Here is a 17,100-nt window from a genome sequence, read left to right as displayed (position 1 = left end):
GGGACACCTGGGTGACTCAGTCGGTTAAGCATCTGCCTTCAGCTCAGGTCATGATCCCAGGGTCCTGGGATCAAGTCCCACATCGGGCTCTCTGCTCAGTGGGGAGCCTGCTTCCTCGTCTGCTCCTTCACCCCCTGCTCTTGCTCTCTCTCAGATAAGTAAAATCTTTTTTTTTTTTTTTAAGATTTTATTTATTTATTTGACAGAGAACACAAGTAGGCAGAGAGGCAGGCAGAGAGAGAGAAGCAGGCTCTGCACTGAGCAGAGAGCCCGATGCGAGGCTCGATCCCAGGGTCCTGGGATCATGACCTGGGCTGAAGGCAGAGGCTTTAACCCGCTGAGCCACCCAGGCAACCCAGATAAGTAAAATCTTTAATTAAAAAAAAAAGCTTCAGCTTGGGGTGCCTGATAGCTCAGTCCATTTAGCATCTGCCTTCAGCTTCTGTCATGATCTCAGGGTCCTCAGATGGAGTCCTACATCATCTGCTGCTCCCTCTGCCCCTCCACACCCCCACTGCTCACTCTCTCTCCCTGTCTGTCTTTCTCTCTCAAATAAATAAAATCTTTAAATAAATAAATAACAAAAACTTCAGGTTATCCAAAGCATTCCTCTTGTTCCTTCCTTGCCTGAGATGATCACAATGAGTTCATCCTGACTGAAAGCTCCAAGTGGTATCTTAGGGCGTGAACAGGGAACTTTGCTTCAAAATCAGACTGGAGTTATCCAGTGCATTAAAACAATCAGAGAAGCTACTCTTAAATGTTGGATTACAAAAGCTACCTTCCTCAAAAAGAAAAAATTCCACGTCTTTGATAATTTTGTTTGTAGGATTGTTGCAGGATTATGTGAGGAAAGTATCTAGTACTGACTATACCCCAATTCTCTACTAGGTATGAGACATACATGTGTTACATTAATTAATTAGTAATTCTCTTAGCCAACACAAAGGATCTGTGCTCCTCATATAACTAATTACTCGCCAGTCTACTCTCTACAACCAACCTCTGGGTCTTCAACACATAGGAAGTATAAAATACAAATAGTACTTGCAGTGTGATTTGTTTGTTTGTTTGTTTTCAGAAAGTTGACATGTGATAGTTAGGTCAACAGAGAAAAAGACACCAAGACTTATTAGTTGCTATAACTGGGGGATGGATTTGGAGTCATTTTTATTTTTTGTTTATCTCTGTTCTCTACATTTTCTACAAGAGTCAGACATAGAGGGTGCCTGAGTGGCTCAGTCAGTTAAGCCTCTGCCTTCAGCTCAGGTCATGATCTTAGGGTCCTGGGATCGAGCCCCACATTGTCGGGCTCCCTGCTCAGTGGAGAATCTGCTTCTCCCTCTCCCTTTGTGTTCTCTCCCTCAAGCTTGCTCTTACTCTCTCTCAAATAAATAAATCAACCCCTTTTTTTTTAAAGTTTGACATAAGAAAAAAACACTAAAAGTGTTTTTAACAGAAAAAAAATCTACTAAATCTGAAACCATGTCCCCCTTGATGACAAGTGCTACTTCCCTCCCTGGACCCCAGTGGTCCCTTAGCTGCCATCCCAGCTCTGTTATTACACCCATAGCTTGCCCACGGCTAATGCCAAGGCAGGAATTTCAACTCCCGGGAAGAAGCTCCTGGGACAAGGTGTGGGGACCAAGGAAAGATTGTTCAAATCAATAGTTCCAGACTGGTGTCCCTTCGGTATTCTGAAGGTATCAGCCTCTGAGTGAGACAGATCTCCTCACAGGGCAGGACCTGTAACCTCACTCCGACAGGGACCCCACCACTAGAGAAACAACCCACCCTCACCTCGATTGTGGTCTTACGTCCTCTTCCACTACCTGATCCAGTAACTGGAGGCAGTCCCAAGGGAAGGTCTCTCCCTTGGCCAACCCTACATTTGTGGTTAAGGAGATAAGGTTTCAAAGACCAAGCTTTTCTGGAATTCTGGCCAATAGTGGTTACCGCCCCCTCCAGCGTTGGCAATAAATTCTGCCCAGCATGATGCGAATCCAGAAGCAATTCCCTGATGCTTGGAGCTTTATTTAGAATACATGATCGTAAGTGGACCCAGGAGGCTCTCTGGTTCACCCTGCAAAGGGTTTCAAATTGACTTGACCTCAAGCCAATGGCGTCCTCAGCCATTCCAAGAATCCCAGCCCATCCCTAACAATGCAGAAACCGTCTTCACCAGCACTTTTGTCCACATCCAGGGAGAAAGTAACGGCTGGCTCTTTCCAGGCCCTCTTGGATCTTGCAGAGGAAGGTCATGGGAGGTAAACGGCATCCAGCTCTCCCTGATTTCACATGCCTGAGGGAATGAGCAGCCCACCAGGAGCCAGCCTGCAGCCACCTCAGGAAGGAGTCAGAGTAAAGGGCAGAATAATCCTGCCCCCGCCTGCTTCACAGGCACTGGGTGAATGTGCAGGAGGTGATGAGCTCCTTTGCTCTCCCTTTCCAGGCCTGAGGTGGGGTGGGAGGCAGTGAGCGCACCTGTGAGAATGATCAATATATTGTCCAAACAGGACATTTTTGAATAAAAGGGGGCACTGTTAATAGCTCTGCTAGGATAGCAGATGTTAGAGAGGAATACTGCAGACAAGCCAGAGATGCGGCTACCACAGAAAACATCTTCCTTCCACGCCTATAACCGGGGGTCCTCTGCTGGAGTGGTGCCTTGTACCCTCCTGGAACGGGAGCCACTGAAGAAAGTCTGCTTTCCGAACCAACCAAGGTCTCATCCTGCAAACCCTCCCACATTCCAGGAAAAGAGGAGGAAACTATCCCATAAACCTCAGAAGTCTGGGCAGAGCACCCTCTGTTCACTGCTGCGTCTCCCAGGCCAACATCATGCGTGGCAGGTAGAGCTTGCTTTGTAAATATTTGTTGAATGAATGACTGAGTGCCTGAGCAGTTTCTCCAGTCATCAGCAGAACTCCAGGAAATCAGAAAGACTTAGCAGTCCTGGGTAAGTAACATTGTTACCTAAACTAGGTAACCGTTCAGGTTTGAACTCTGAATGGTTGTAACAGGCAGCGGCCACCAGGCCCCTGAAGAGGAAGTCTATGCATCATGTGCTCAGGGCTATCTCACACACACCGTTTGAAATAGTATTTTCCCTGGAGTGACTTTTCTGTGAATCCAAACAGGCTCTGGGGAAATGGCGCCAGCTGTCCGTGGGACACTTATAAGTAGGCAACAGGTAAGCTTCCATCACCAACTCTGACTCCCAACAGCTATAACTTTTCATCCCACCAGTCAAGATAAAACTGTCTCATGGAATCTCAATCAATGGCAAGCTTTTATTTAAAAAATAGAAATCTATCCTCTCATTTGAATATTTCCAAAGAATCAAACTCATCTGGGGCAGACCACATGGTGGCTATCCAGAGGCACTGAAAAGGGAGGCATTTGGTCACCATGATCCAGCAATTAAGTCTTTGCACAGGGTTAGGTTTTAAGTTCTTCTTGCTGCTCTTGGTCAGTCAGCGACTGTGATTTGGGTTCAGAAGCCATCCAAGGAGAGCGAGGGTTGAGCCCTCCTTAACTCATACCCAGATGGAACACCTTCCTCAGAAAAGCTGGTCCTCCCCAGTAGCCCCTGGAAGAAATGACAAAGAAGATTATTTGCATCAGAAAAGATGAGGGAGACTTCAGCAGCAGGAAGTTGAAAGGGAGGCGAGGTTGCTCTGGAAGCACGCTTCTCAGCACGGAAAGCAATGTCTGTCTAGTGAAGTAGAAAGATCCCATGACCACAAGGGGACAACCTACTTTGGATCCTGGCTTTAACACAGACTTGCTGTGTGAGCCTGGACACGCAGACTCAGTTCAACAAATTGTTATGAAGTCTTTGCTGCAGGCGAACTGCAATCCTCTCTACGTTCGTTTGCTCGTATATTAAGTATAGGTCAGGGTTTCTCAACCTTGGCCCTGCTGACATTTTGGACCAGATATTTCTTTGCTATGGGTCTGTCTTGTGCATTTTAGGATGTTTAGCAACATCTCTGGCCTCTGCTCACTAGATGCTCCTAAGCATCTCCTCCATTGTGACAATCAAATATATCTCCCAATATTGCCAAATGCCCCCTCAGGGGCAAAATCACCCCTGGTTGGAAACTACAGGTATACATATCCTGATTTAACCATCTCTTAAGGGTTTGGACAAGTGAAATGAGATTGTCACTTTTGGGACAAAGAAGAACTATTAATTTTTATTCTATTTACTGAATGCCTACTATGTAGCTGTCTCTGCGTCATCTCATTAATCCTCATCCTGTGAGGGAGGCAATGTTCCTTTCATTTTGTAGATAAGAAACTTAAACATAAAAAAGAAAACATAAAGAAACTTAAACAGAGTGTTTAAGCAACTTGCCCTAGGACACTCAGTTAGTGAATGGAAGAAGCAGGACTCAGACACAAGTCTGACTCCAAAGCTATGCTCTTAATCACTAGGTTTTCTTTTTCCTGGCATACAATAAAAACCAAAAGTGGCAGATGAAAAAGTATTTGACACGTGGAAGTGATTTACTACTACTACTACTACTACTACTCTACTACTACTATTATTACTATTACCATTAATCTAGCACCAAGAGAGAGAAAGGGCATGGAAAACAGAAGATTTGATCACTGCCACTAATGAAGAAGGGAAGAGGCTGCCTCCCCCTGTGGCTGGCAGATGTGGAATGATTCCTTTCTTTCACCCAGAGCGGCCTCTTTCCCACCAAGTATGTCTGAGGTGAGAAGACCCTAGGCCGCCATCACTCATCCAGGAGAAAACACAACAAAGCAGATGCCATCTTCCAGTTCTGCTCTGGGTCCTGATGGCTCCTACAGCTTGAAGTCCTCCTTGAAACAACCATCCTGCACAAGTCGGTGAGGTGTGTCTCTACCCTAGACGATGACCTTACCTCAGCATCATATTCCAATACAGGAAAGGCATCAGGTCGGCCTTCATGAGGTACATGGTAAGTCGCTCTCTGCTCTGGTCAAAGGGGAAGGTTTCCAACGGCTGAGCATTGTAGTCGAACTCCGCAAGAATCACACGGTTGTAGCCAGTCACCAGTGGACACGAGGTGTAGCCATCGTACTAAATTTGCATGTGAGACCAAGTGAGAAAGTGACTTTTTTCATGGTATGACAGAAATACTTGAGAATTTATGATTTACTCTAGAGAGTGGCAATTTTCTTCCTTTTTTGTATATTTTCATTTTTTATACAGTGAAAAATGTAAATTATCTAACAAAAATACATACTAAAGAGGCAAAAATTAAAGTGCCCGTATGAAAGAAACCAATTAACAAAGTGGCAGATTGTGGGAAAACACTGCTTTCACACAGAAGAGATGTTAATTGAGCTAGGGCTTCTTATAAGGCATACAAACCTTTTTCATTGGTTTTTGATTCTTCATAATCAGAGAAATTGTTCTGTCAAGTATTCCTGACTGGGCAGCTAGGAGAGAAATGGAAAAGTCAGAAAAATATACGCATCTAGGTTTTCTAAGAAAACTAAGTTGTAGGGCGCCTGGGTGGCTCAGTGGGTTAAGGCCTCTGCCTTCAGCTCAGGACATGATCCCAGGGTCCTGGGATTGAGCCCCACATCAGGCTCTCTGCTCAGCAGGGAGCCTGCTTCCCTTCCTCTCTCTCTGCCTGCCTCTCTGCCTACTTGTGATCTCTGTCTGTCAAATAAATATATAAAAATCTTAAAAAAAAAAAAAAGAAGAAGAAAGAAAACGAAATTGTAGATAAATACCAACAAGTTAAGAAGCCTTTATTCCCTATCCCTCCAGATTTTTACCTGGAACATGGCTCACCTTACCACTCTGGCTACCAGAAGGGGTTCTTTAATTCACCAAAGTCCCACACAGATGCCTCTGTACATTTGAAACTCAAGAGCCAGTCCTATCTGAACAAGAGAACTGTAACAGTGGCCCTACCCCAAACCCAGTTCCCCTTCTCCTAGGGGTCAATGGTTGTCAACTTGGCCTCTGTGTCCAGAATCCCCTAGCCTATTCGGATGTCCCTCTGTCCTTGTTCAGACGGCCTCAGATATATTCAACTGGGCCAAACAGTGAGTTTTTCTTTGTCCTAGAATGCCCTGGCAGAGGCTGGACCAGATGTAGACAGTCAGACAGGTAGACGGATGTTCTTGGTTTTTGACAGCAAGAGTGGAAGGCTGCCTTTTCTATTATGAAAATATTCAAACTCTACCATTCTTGCTCCTTCTATCCTATCAGATGCTACTGGTTTTTTTCTGGAGTATTTTCAGAGCAAACAATCACATCAATTCATCCATAAATATTTCTGTGTATATCTCTGAAAAATGAGGAAATTTTATTATTTTTTTTTAAAAGATTTTATTTATTGGGGCACCTGGGTGGCTCAGTGGGTTAAGCCTCTGCCTTCAGCTCAGGTCATGATCTCAGAGTCCTGGGATGGAGCCCCACATCGGGCTCTCTGCTCAGCAGGGAGCTTGCTTCCCCCCTCCCCTCTCTGCCTGCCTCTCTGCCTACTTGTGATCTCTACCTGTCAAATAAATAAATAAATAAAATCTAAAAAAATAAAAAATAAAAATTTTATTTATTTGACAGTGAGACACGAGGTGTAAAAGTCAGGAGTCAATAAACTTTTTCCATAAAGGAGAATTATATAGGGGTGCCTGTGTGGCTCAGTCAGTTAGTGTCCAACTCTTGATTTTGGCTCAGCTCATGATCTCAGGGTGTGAGATGGAGCCCCCTCATCGGGCTCCATGCTGGGCATGGAGCCTGCTAAGGATTTTCTTGCCCCCAAATCCTTCTCTAAAAAAATACAATAAAGAAAAACTTTACACCTTGTGGGCCCAGAGGACAAGAGGCAAATATCAAAGATATTATATAACAAGAGAGAAAACAAGACAAAAAATTATTTAAAAAATCCAAAATAAAAAAATAATTTTTTGTAATACAGGTCTACTAGAAGAATGGAATTCTTTTTCTGACCCTCAGTGCTCCCTCTCATCAAACTGATTATAAATGTTAAACGAAAGAAATCATTCCTACAAAAACAGGCAGAACATTGCACCTGTCCAGCAGAGTATAATTTCCTGATGCCCAAATCAAAAGAGAAATAAATGTTTTTCCAAAATGTGGAAGTTCAAAAAAATGAGGAGTAAATAATTCTGCTTAAAAATATAAACTGGCTGGGGTGTCTGGGTGGATCAATCGGTTAAGCATCTGAATCTTTTTTTTTTAAGTTTTTATTTATTTATTTGAGAGAGATAGCGAGCATGGTGGGGGGTGGGCAGGCAGAGGAAGAGGGATAAACAGGCTCTCCACGGAGCAGGGAGCCCAATGTGGGGTTTGATCCCAGGACCCTGCGATCATGACCTAAGCCAAAGGCAGATGCTTAGCAACTGAGCCACCCATGTGCCCCAAGCATCTGACTCTTGATTTCAGATTAGGTGATGATCTCAAAGTCGTGAGATGTAGCCCCGTGTCACGCTCTGTGCTCAGTGAGGAGTTTGCTTGATGTTCTGTCTCTCCCTCTGTCCCTCCCCCTGCTTGCGCTCGCTCTCTCTCTAATATATAAACTGGCTGTCCTCATTGTTTTAACATAACTAAAGATCCTATTTCCATTTTGGAAAACTTTGTTCCCTTTTGAAGGCCACAAAGAGTTTGGAATCTTTACTGAAAGACCCAAGGAGGCCTCTGCACCAGGACATCCAGGCCACCAGATGAGGAGAAACAGGGCCCAGCAGGTACCACCTGCAGAGAGGCCGGGACCCAGGAAGCAGTCACACTGTGAAGTGTCGGGTATCCAGGTTTAAGGTGTGTGTGCATGAAAGTGTATCGGAGTTGTAGGTTTTCCCTGTATTATAATCCCCTTCTGTTATTCCCAAACCTTCTCTTAACTTTTGTTAAATATCACATCCCGGTCTTGACTGTGGTGTGGGTAATGAAGGGACAATCTTCAGAGAAAGAGGTCTGAGCGACGGGGAAGCTAGATTCAATGTGGCAACATGGGGTCTCACTCAGAGTAGCACAGTGGTCTGGAATGAGGTTCGACACCTGGCTGGGTGGCAAGTAAGCCAAGGATGGGTTATGGATCAAGTGAAAGCCTTGCTAGGGCTACTCAGGACACCCAGGAAAGGGAATCTACTGAGCAATGTGGATCCACTTAGGGAACACTGGGACTGCAGTCATTTCGTCGCTAAAATGTGAAGTGACATATATATATGCATTTAACATGAATGAATGAAAACATTCACGCTGTTTGAAATGCAAATGGACTGGAAACAACATAAATATAAATTAAAGAGTAGACTCATTAAATGAATTCAGGAGCAACCATACAAAAGCATACAGACTGGAAAAAAAAAACAGATGTAGGGCGCCTGGGTGGCTCAGTGGGTTAAGCCGCTGCCTTCGCTCAGGTCATGATCTCAGGGTCCTGGGATTGAGTCCCGCATCGGGCTCTTTGCTCAGCGGGGAGCCTGCTTCCCTTCCTCTCTCTCTGCCTGCCTCTCTGCCTACTTGTGATCTCTCTCTGTCAAATAAATAAATAAAATCTTAAAAAAAAAAAAAAAAAGATGTAAAAACAATGGGGACACTCTCTAAATGGTTAGGGGGAACACAGAAGCAGCAAATTTTCCACTTAAAACTTTTTGTGTAGGGGCGCCTGGGTGGCTCAGTGGGTTGAAGCCTCTGCTTTTGGCTCAGGTCATGATCCCAGGGTCCTGGGATCGAGCCCTGTGTCTCTCTGCTCAGCAGTGAGATTGCTTCCTCCTCTCTCCTCTCTCTCTGCCTGCCTCTCTGCCTACTTGTAACCTCTGTCTGTCAAATAAATAAATAAAATCTTAAAAAAAAAAGACAACTTTTTGTGTAATCGTACTTAATATTATCTCTTCAGAACAGTGAATGTAATGTGTCTGAAGTAGGCCACACTCTGGGTAATCTGTGCCCCACGTGTACCCACAGGCATTTTCCACACATAAATTCAGCAGGTTACATTAAGAGAAATGTAAATTGAGAGTATCGTCACACAGTCTGCCTGTAAATCACAAAGAGAAAAGATATCTTTATAGTAGAGAGAACTGACAGGCACCCCTTTACCCACTGATAAAATCTAGCTTCACCAAGGATAAGACAAGCTAACATGGTGGGCCCCTAAGGGGAGGCAGCGGGAGGAACACAGTCTCATGTGTGGAGGGTCTTGCCAAAATGAATCACCTGAATCTAATATTAAGACCACCACCAAACAATTCTAAATTATGGGATGTTCTACAAGACAACCAATCTCAACTCTTCAAAAAGCCAGTGTCATAAAAGTGGGAAAAAAAAAAAAAAGGGTCAGAAGGTCTATTCTAGATTAAAGGAAACCAAAAAGACAGCCCTTAACTGGCTTATGGATTTAAGGGGGGTGACGTGGGGGTCATAAAGGCCATTTTTATGAAAACTGGAGAAATCTGAACTGGATATGAGATGATTATATATGAGACAATACAGTGTTCGATTCCTTCGACATGATCATGGTCTTATGGATATAGAAGAGAAAGTCCTTGTTTTGTTTTGTTTTTAAAGCAAAGGTCAAGCAAAGCTTTATTTCGCACCAAGCATCAAGAATCTAACCAAATGTTCGGGATGCACCTCTTATAAGAGAGGGCGACCCTTCTCTGTTTCACAGACTAGCTTTTAAAGGCAAAGGCCATGCGGTCGGGCCTGGCCACGCACAGGTGGCCAACTGAGTTATAATTTACCCTAGTAGACATTTGACCCAGCCTATCACCTTGGTTGGGATTGGCGCCCAAAAGGCTCCCAAAGGGCAGGGTCCATTCTCCTTGGTAACCAGGGAGACAGTATGCATCCCCCCACTGATCAGATGTCTCCACCTGGCCTGACCCACCCTTATATCTGGGCTTTATTACCTGGAGCTGGTTATCCGGACTTGTTTTTAAGTGAATCCCCTGGGGGAACGGGAGCAGGGACAGTTGAACTTTAATGAAAGCCTCTTGCTAAGTAGGTCCTTACATTCCCCCCTTTTCTTTGGAGACTAGTCAAATCTTTGACTTTTTAGCCAGTTCTATACCCCACCCCCTTTTAACGCTGATAGACTGTTTTAATGACTCCAGTGTGATTTACCCAGAAACAGTATTTCTCTCCTAAGGTTATGCAGAGCCCCCCCTTCCTTTTATTAGAAGCAGTAAGTTAAGTACCCCCCTTTTTATTTTGCAATTGCTTATACCTCCCACTGTATCTTAACAACAGGGGCAACAATGAATTTAATGAAATCATTGTTTTTTGAGTCTTAGTTTTAGTCCACGATCGGTGGGGTCCATTGGCAGCAGATGGTCTTATGGATATAGAAGAGAAAGTCCTTGTTCTTAAAGAGATATAGGTTGATGTACTTGAGGGTGAGATATTACTATGTCAAAACCCACTTTCAGATGACTCGCCAAAAAAAATATAGAGAGAGAGTAATCAAGCCAATGTTACAAAAGATGACTGTTGGTTAATATTTAAAGGCTATCAGAATATTCATTGTACTTCCCAATTTTTCACGGTTTGAGATTTTTGAAATCAAGAGTTGGGGGGGGCAATGATTATTAATAATGATAAAGACATTGAGTGGGTTTCCCAGAAAGCCCTTCGTGGGTTGCAGTAGTGAAAGTAACAGCCAACCTGTTCTATGGGTGTGCAATTCACACAAAATACTCTCATCCCAGCCACGGGAATGTCTGTATTTTATAGCACCCGGAGAAGACAGTTCTTGTCTAGAGAGGACAGCATCTAAAAGCCAATTCTCCTCATCACTGCTAGTGCAGAACATGGAGGGAAAGAATTTAGTTTTCCAGGCTGAGGCCTTAATCGTGCACCAATGATGGCACGCTCCACTGTATTTGTCCTACGAGAACAATTTTCTGGTCTGCAAGCTTTCATTGACTTGCATGTGTTTTCTGTGGAAACAAACACTTCCCCAGCTTTACAGTGTTTCAAGCTAAAGAAAAATAGCCAACCTGCCTTGTGTCACAGGCAAAAAAGAGGCCGGGCAGAGGAGTGTGGCAGGATGAGAAGTAATGGAATTTTAGAGATCTGGAAAAATGGTACCCTCTCCCAAATGCCCCCTGCCTGGCAAACCACTTCTCGGACCCAAAGAAAGGCAGATGAGGTCAGGAGGCTCTTTTTTCCTCATAGGATGCTAAAACTTAGTTCACAGACAACCTGCTTCTGTGTCAGGGTGTTGGGGTAGCTGTGTTAGGGTGGCTGAAGTCATTTCTAGGCCACAGAAGGTTTATTATTAATGAAATGCCATTTGTGCCAAGCTTTGGTTTTTGTGATGACAGTGACTTCAGGGTGACATCATTCTGAAAGAGTAAGAAACCTAGCTCATTCTCTTACCCACTGCGGCTGCGGTCTTTGACGTGGGAAGGTTGGTGCAGTCCCCGATGCCGAAGACATTGGGGTATTTCTTGTGTTGAAGAGTTTCTTTATCAACGTCCACCCAGCCAGCAGCATCAGCCACAGGACTTGTCTTGAGGACATCTGGCGAACTCATGGGTGGTGTTACATGAAGCATTTCATACTACAAAGAAGGAAAACATCCACATGGGTGTTTTTTCCAGTTATTTGTCCAGCCTCAAAAGTTGTCCCCCAACCTCCCTTATCCAGACACTGAACCGTGCACTACCTACTTCACGTTTGCACTAATCCACACCTTCTCCAAGGTCTTAAATGCTCCCAGGCAGCGTCCTGATAAAACAACTAACCATTCTCTTGCCTGATGTGGTCTCCCCGTAGACAGCTGACGTGATCCTTCTGGGCAGAAGGGATTAGGAATCAGAAACACCGGAATGAACCTCACTAACCCCAATGTGTCTGTTACTCCTAAAAAAAAGGACGTGGTGGTTCTCAGTTGCTCTCCCTGATCCTTGGCTGTCTACTTGCAAAGTCTGGTACTTCGGTTTTATTTTGCAAAAAAGGTGCTCAGAGTCCCCAAAACCTGTAAAAACTGTGTGCAGAGCTGGTAAGGGAACACCCTTCCCAAATACCGGTGGACTTCCAAAGTCTATGAAGAAAACCAACAGAATGCCAATTTAAGGTGAAATAAAGGGTGGTGAGAATATTCACTAGCATTTTGGAGGAGAGAGGAATCTGATTCAGTGAAGGGTTTACTGAACAGTGTAGGGGACAGGGTGGATTTTTCCCCCCCTAAAAAAAATCCTATGTCAACCACACCCTTGGCAGCACTGCTCTAACCCACCATGATCAATTCGGATGGCTCATTTAATTTTTTAAATTTATGTAATACCTTTTTGTTTATATAACATTTCTGTAGTTTATCCTTTTCAGTCTTTTTATTATTATTATGTATAAACTCTAGCGATTTCAACCTGATTTAAGAGTCCCAAAACATTTCATTAAGGTGCAAACTTTAGCCTCTTAAGACAATCCCAGCTTTGTGACAGTCCATAGGTCCTGGCTTCCGTAAGGAGGTCCATGCCCTCGTTGGTGGGACAATCATGGCAATCATGGACAGCAATCACGGACAGCAGAAGGAGTTAAGGAGGTGGCTTGTCTTTATTCCCACTCTCAGCCGGTTAGAAGTGTAATTAGCCCTAAGGCAGAACAGTGCTGTAAATGGCCAGTACTCCTTTCCAAGGGGATCTTGGGTAGTTCTTTATTGGCACAGGCCCCTGAGCCTGCGTCTCCTAATGACCATGGAAACCGAGCACATGACTGCAGGATAATGTATGAAATGGGCCACAGCCATCATCCACCAAATTACTAAGGCTGGGTCTGTTTTTCTATAGTTAACCAGAACTACTTTTTCTTTCTTTCTTTTTTTTTTTTTTTTAGCTGAGGGAGAAATCTTACCAGAGTCATCTCAATCCACTGGCATCAATGTGCTTAAATTTCACAAGTACACATGAATTCCATACATCTTTGCTAGAAGGAAAGTTAAATGTTTCCATATAATCATCATAAAGGCATGAAGTTTTAATTGAACTAAAATCCTACAAAAGATATACTAAGGTCTGCTTTACAGATGTATTGAAAATTAACATAGGCATTTAGTTGTAGCTTGTCCTTCATACGTTATTTCCACAAACCGTGTATAATGAAGAACTTGGTTCTCCTTCATCACCAGAAAATTATCTATTCCAAATAGCGGTTTTGAAACTTTCATGTTGAGAAGCAGCATTTGGGAGGCTTGTGGGAAATGCAGGTTCCTGGGGCCCACCACCCCCAGAGCCCAGTGCAGCGGGTCTGGGTGAGGCCCAGGACTCCACACTCTAACAAAATCTCAAACAAAAATAGAGATTCTGACACACAAAACCTGTAGGTCTTAGAAGCTCTGGCCTGAAGGAACAGGTTTGTTTACAATGAAAAACAGGGGGCGCCTGGGTGGCTCAGTCCTTAAACGTCTGCCTTCACTCCACAGAGCCCCACGTGGAGCCCTGCACTGGACTCCCTGCTCAGCAGGAAGCCTGCTTCTCCTTTTGCCTGCTTGTGCTCATTCTCTCTCTCTGACAAATAATAAAATCTTAAAAAAAAAAAAATGAAAAACAGAATGTCATTATATGGACAAGCCATTTCACCTTCCATTTGCTTATCTATAAAGAAATACATTATCACTGACCATTGAACAATTTAGGCTATAGGCTTTCTTTTTCTTTTTTTTTCTTTTTTTTTTTTTTTAATTCTTTACAGTGGTGATTCTCAATCCTGCCTGTACACGAGAATTATCAGAGGAAATTTTGAAACTCCCAATCATCATTTCACACCCCCCAAACTAATTAATTAAAATCTGTGGGGGTTAGACTTAGCCATCAGAACATTTTAAAAGCTCCCCAAGTAATTTCCATGTGCAGTCAGGGCTGGGAGCACTACTTCAACACCTTTTAGCAAATTTTTTGAAATCCCTTGGGTTTGGAAAGAAAATCTGACCTGAAATCCTATCACTCAAAGGGGACCAAATATCCTTCTTCTTTATAAACCCTTTAGAAGAATAACCATTTAGGGGTGCCTGGGTGGCTCAGTGGGCTAAAGCCTCTGCCTTCGGCTCAGGTTATGATCCCAGGGTCCTGGGACTAAGCCCAGCATTGGGCTCTCTGCTCAGCACGGAGCCAGCAGAGCCTCTCTCTTCCTGCTGCTCTGCCTACTTGTGATCTCTGTCTGTCAAATAAGTAAATAAAATCTTAAAAAGAAAAAAAAAAAAGAAGAAGAAGAAGAAGAACCATTTATTTATCCAAGTTCTCATCCACAACTTCAACTATCAAGAGCACAGCTGAGAACTGGAGTAAAAACCACCGAATAACAAAATTAAGTTCATGCACTCAAAGGCATACACTTTGCTCATATAACTATGCTGGGGGCCCTGACTTGTAGCCCATTCACTTTACTTTACAAAGAATTGAACAAGTTTGGCTATCTCATTTGCCAGTCAATAAAGAATAAGCAGCAGCAGCTTAGATGAGCTGAAGCTGGAGGGACCTTCTGAAGTCACTTAAAACTGCCTGACAGCCAGGAAAAAAGAAAACTGAAAAGCTAAAAAAAGGACACATACAAAATCAAATAACAGAGTTGTCTGAGACCCTTTTGGAGGTGATAACTAGCCCCAGTAGGCCCTAGGAGCATAACTATATAAAAAGCTATTCAAAGGGGCGCCTGGGTGGCCAAGTTGGTTAAGCGACTGCCTTTGGCTCAGCTCATGATCCTGGAGTCCCGGGATCAGTCCCACATCGGGCTCCCTGCTCAGCAAGGAGTCTGCTTCTCCTGCTGACCTCTCTCTTCTCATGCTCTGTCTCTCTCATTCTCTCTCTCTTCCTCTCAAATAAATAAATAAAATCTTTAAAAAAAAAAAAAAAAAAAAAAGCTACTCAAAATTAGGACCCTGAGCTGTAGCAAGCAGGTATCAGATGAGCCTGGGACATCCTGTGACACCAGAAAGCAAGAAAATGCTCAAAAATATGGCAGCAACAAGTCACAAGGCCATCGCCATCTTGAAAGGGCTCCTACTGACCAAATCTGAACAATGTGAGCACCAAAATAATTATGGACAGTAAGGAATTATAAACCATTGGGGGTTAAAACAAAATTCATGAGTTCATACCAGTAACTAATGAATTAAGAGAGAAGGGAGGGCTTTTGCAGACAGAATGCTAACAGCCTACTGTTAAAGGTAGAGAAAATGCTTAATTGGAAAAAAACACCATTTTCCAACTGCCATAGTAAAGACTGGATTAGGCAAAAATGATCAGTGGATGGTAAATCCAGTGGGAAACTTAATGAGGAGGGAGTACAATGTTTGCTTGACCTTAAGGTGTTTCCTCACAACCTTTTTTTTAAGATTTTATTTATTTTTTTTGACAGAGATCAAAAGCAGGCAGAGAGGCAGGCAGAGAGTGAGGAGGAAGCAGGCTCCCCGCTGAGCAGGGAGCCCGATGCAGGGCTCGATCCCAGGACCCCAAGACCATGACCTGAGCTGAAGGCAGAGGCTTATTAACCCACTGAGCCACCCTCCCCACAAACTTCTTATTAGTAGCAAGAGGGGAAAATGAATAATAGTTAAACAGTAGAGAAATTGGGCCATCTCTTGACTGTTGATCCAAATGAATATCATCAATGAGGGGCATTTGACCACTGTGTGCTCTCAAACGTGATACCCTAAAAAGACAGGACATCACTTATACAGTACACTTCAGTCTAAAATGCACAGCCAGAAACTGATCACAAGAAAACATAAGCAAACCCAAAATGAGGAGCACTCTATTAAAAAATGAAGCAGTGTGAGGTGGTCTGTATTATTCCAAAATATCAACCAAGGAAGGCCATAGAAATGTTCCAGATCAAAGGATGCTCAAGAGACATCCCAATTATAGACAATACCTGCCTGTGGACTGGGTTCTGCCCTGGAGGGAGAAAAACACTATAAATGCTACTAGGCCAATCAACAAAACCGAATATAAACAACAGACTAAAATATTGTGCCCATGCTAAGTTACCTGAATTGGTAACTGTACTGTGGTTATGTAAAAGAATAGGGCTCTCTTAAAAGATTTACAGTAAAGTATTTAGGTAAAGGGCCATGCTATATGAAGTATATAATTCACCTTTAGAGGCTTTGAAAATATATTATATTATATTATATTATATTATATTATATTATATTATATATTATATTATATTAGGAGAGAGAGAGAGGTCAAATGATAAAGCCAATAGGGCAAAACCCAATAATAAATGAATCTAGGTAAAGGCTATGCAGCACACAGTTTTCTTTGTCCTGGTTTTATGTTTGCAGCTTCTCTGAGTTTAAGATTACTTGCAAATAAAAGTTTAAAATTGGGCGCCTGGGTGGCTCAGTGGGTTAAGCCACTGCCTTCGGCTCAGGTCATGATCTCAGGGTCCTGGGATCGAGTCCCGCATCGGGCTCTCTGCTCAGCAGGGAGCCTGTTTCCTCCTCTCTCTCTCTGCCTGCCTCTCTGCCTACTTGTGATCTCTCTCTGTCAAATAAATAAATAAAATCTTTAAAAAAAAAAAAGTTTAAAATTATGACCTTGAGTCATCAGTAACATTTTAAATGAGAGTCAATACACACCACTTAAGAAAGGAAAGATATGTGCAATACATTTTAGAACAAGCCTGCACTAAAAAGCTTAAAATGTGAAGTTTTGATGTTTAGAAGATTCGTCGTTGACTCACTTCAAAATTCCTTTTTTTAATGGAACCCTTCATTCCTCTAAAGCTGCAGAATGAATAAAATGTCACTGTGAGCCGTTTTCTCATTGCTAATGGCTCTTGCCAGCGTGCTGTAAACAAGTGATTCTCCCACGGATGCTTCTCCAGATGCCTTTACATCCTGCTCTTCAGCCTCATACACGTCTGCAGAAGGACCATTCCCTCTACACGGAAGAAGGAACACGCACACGGAATCCAAGCCCATACACAGAGGCTCCATCTTCCCACATCAGGGCATGGCTCTGCAAGATCCTGCAAGGATTCTGAAGCTCCTCCTCTTGTGCACAGGTGAAAGATGTTTAAAGACACCCCCATCCGTCGTGAACAACCCACAGGCAGGGCTGTTTCTCCGTAAAACAAGACAATCACCAAATCCTCCATTGAAGGAAGCCCTT

The 17,100-nt window shown here is 43.4% G+C and overlaps 1 protein-coding gene across 2 annotated transcripts in view; it reads right to left on the bottom strand.

Moving 5' to 3' along the window:
• Positions 1 to 3,273: 3,273 nt before the first annotated feature.
• SQOR (sulfide quinone oxidoreductase) overlaps positions 3,274 to 17,100 on the bottom strand; it is a 51,646-nt gene continuing 37,819 nt past the window's right edge. For both annotated transcript variants that reach the window (XM_059181452.1, XM_059181453.1), the window contains exons 7-10: positions 11,363 to 11,546; positions 5,375 to 5,442; positions 4,902 to 5,080; positions 3,274 to 3,592 (exon numbers count right to left, since the gene is read on the bottom strand). In XM_059181452.1, coding sequence (XP_059037435.1) covers positions 3,535 to 3,592; positions 4,902 to 5,080; positions 5,375 to 5,442; positions 11,363 to 11,546 — 489 coding nt within the window. In that variant the 3' untranslated portion in view covers positions 3,274 to 3,534. The remainder of the gene's footprint in view (positions 3,593 to 4,901; positions 5,081 to 5,374; positions 5,443 to 11,362; positions 11,547 to 17,100) is intronic.

Source organism: Mustela lutreola, chromosome 7 (genome assembly GCF_030435805.1).
Source record: "Mustela lutreola isolate mMusLut2 chromosome 7, mMusLut2.pri, whole genome shotgun sequence".
Classification (NCBI taxonomy): Eukaryota; Metazoa; Chordata; class Mammalia; order Carnivora; family Mustelidae; genus Mustela; species Mustela lutreola.
This window is presented reverse-complemented; position numbering and strand designations above follow the sequence as displayed.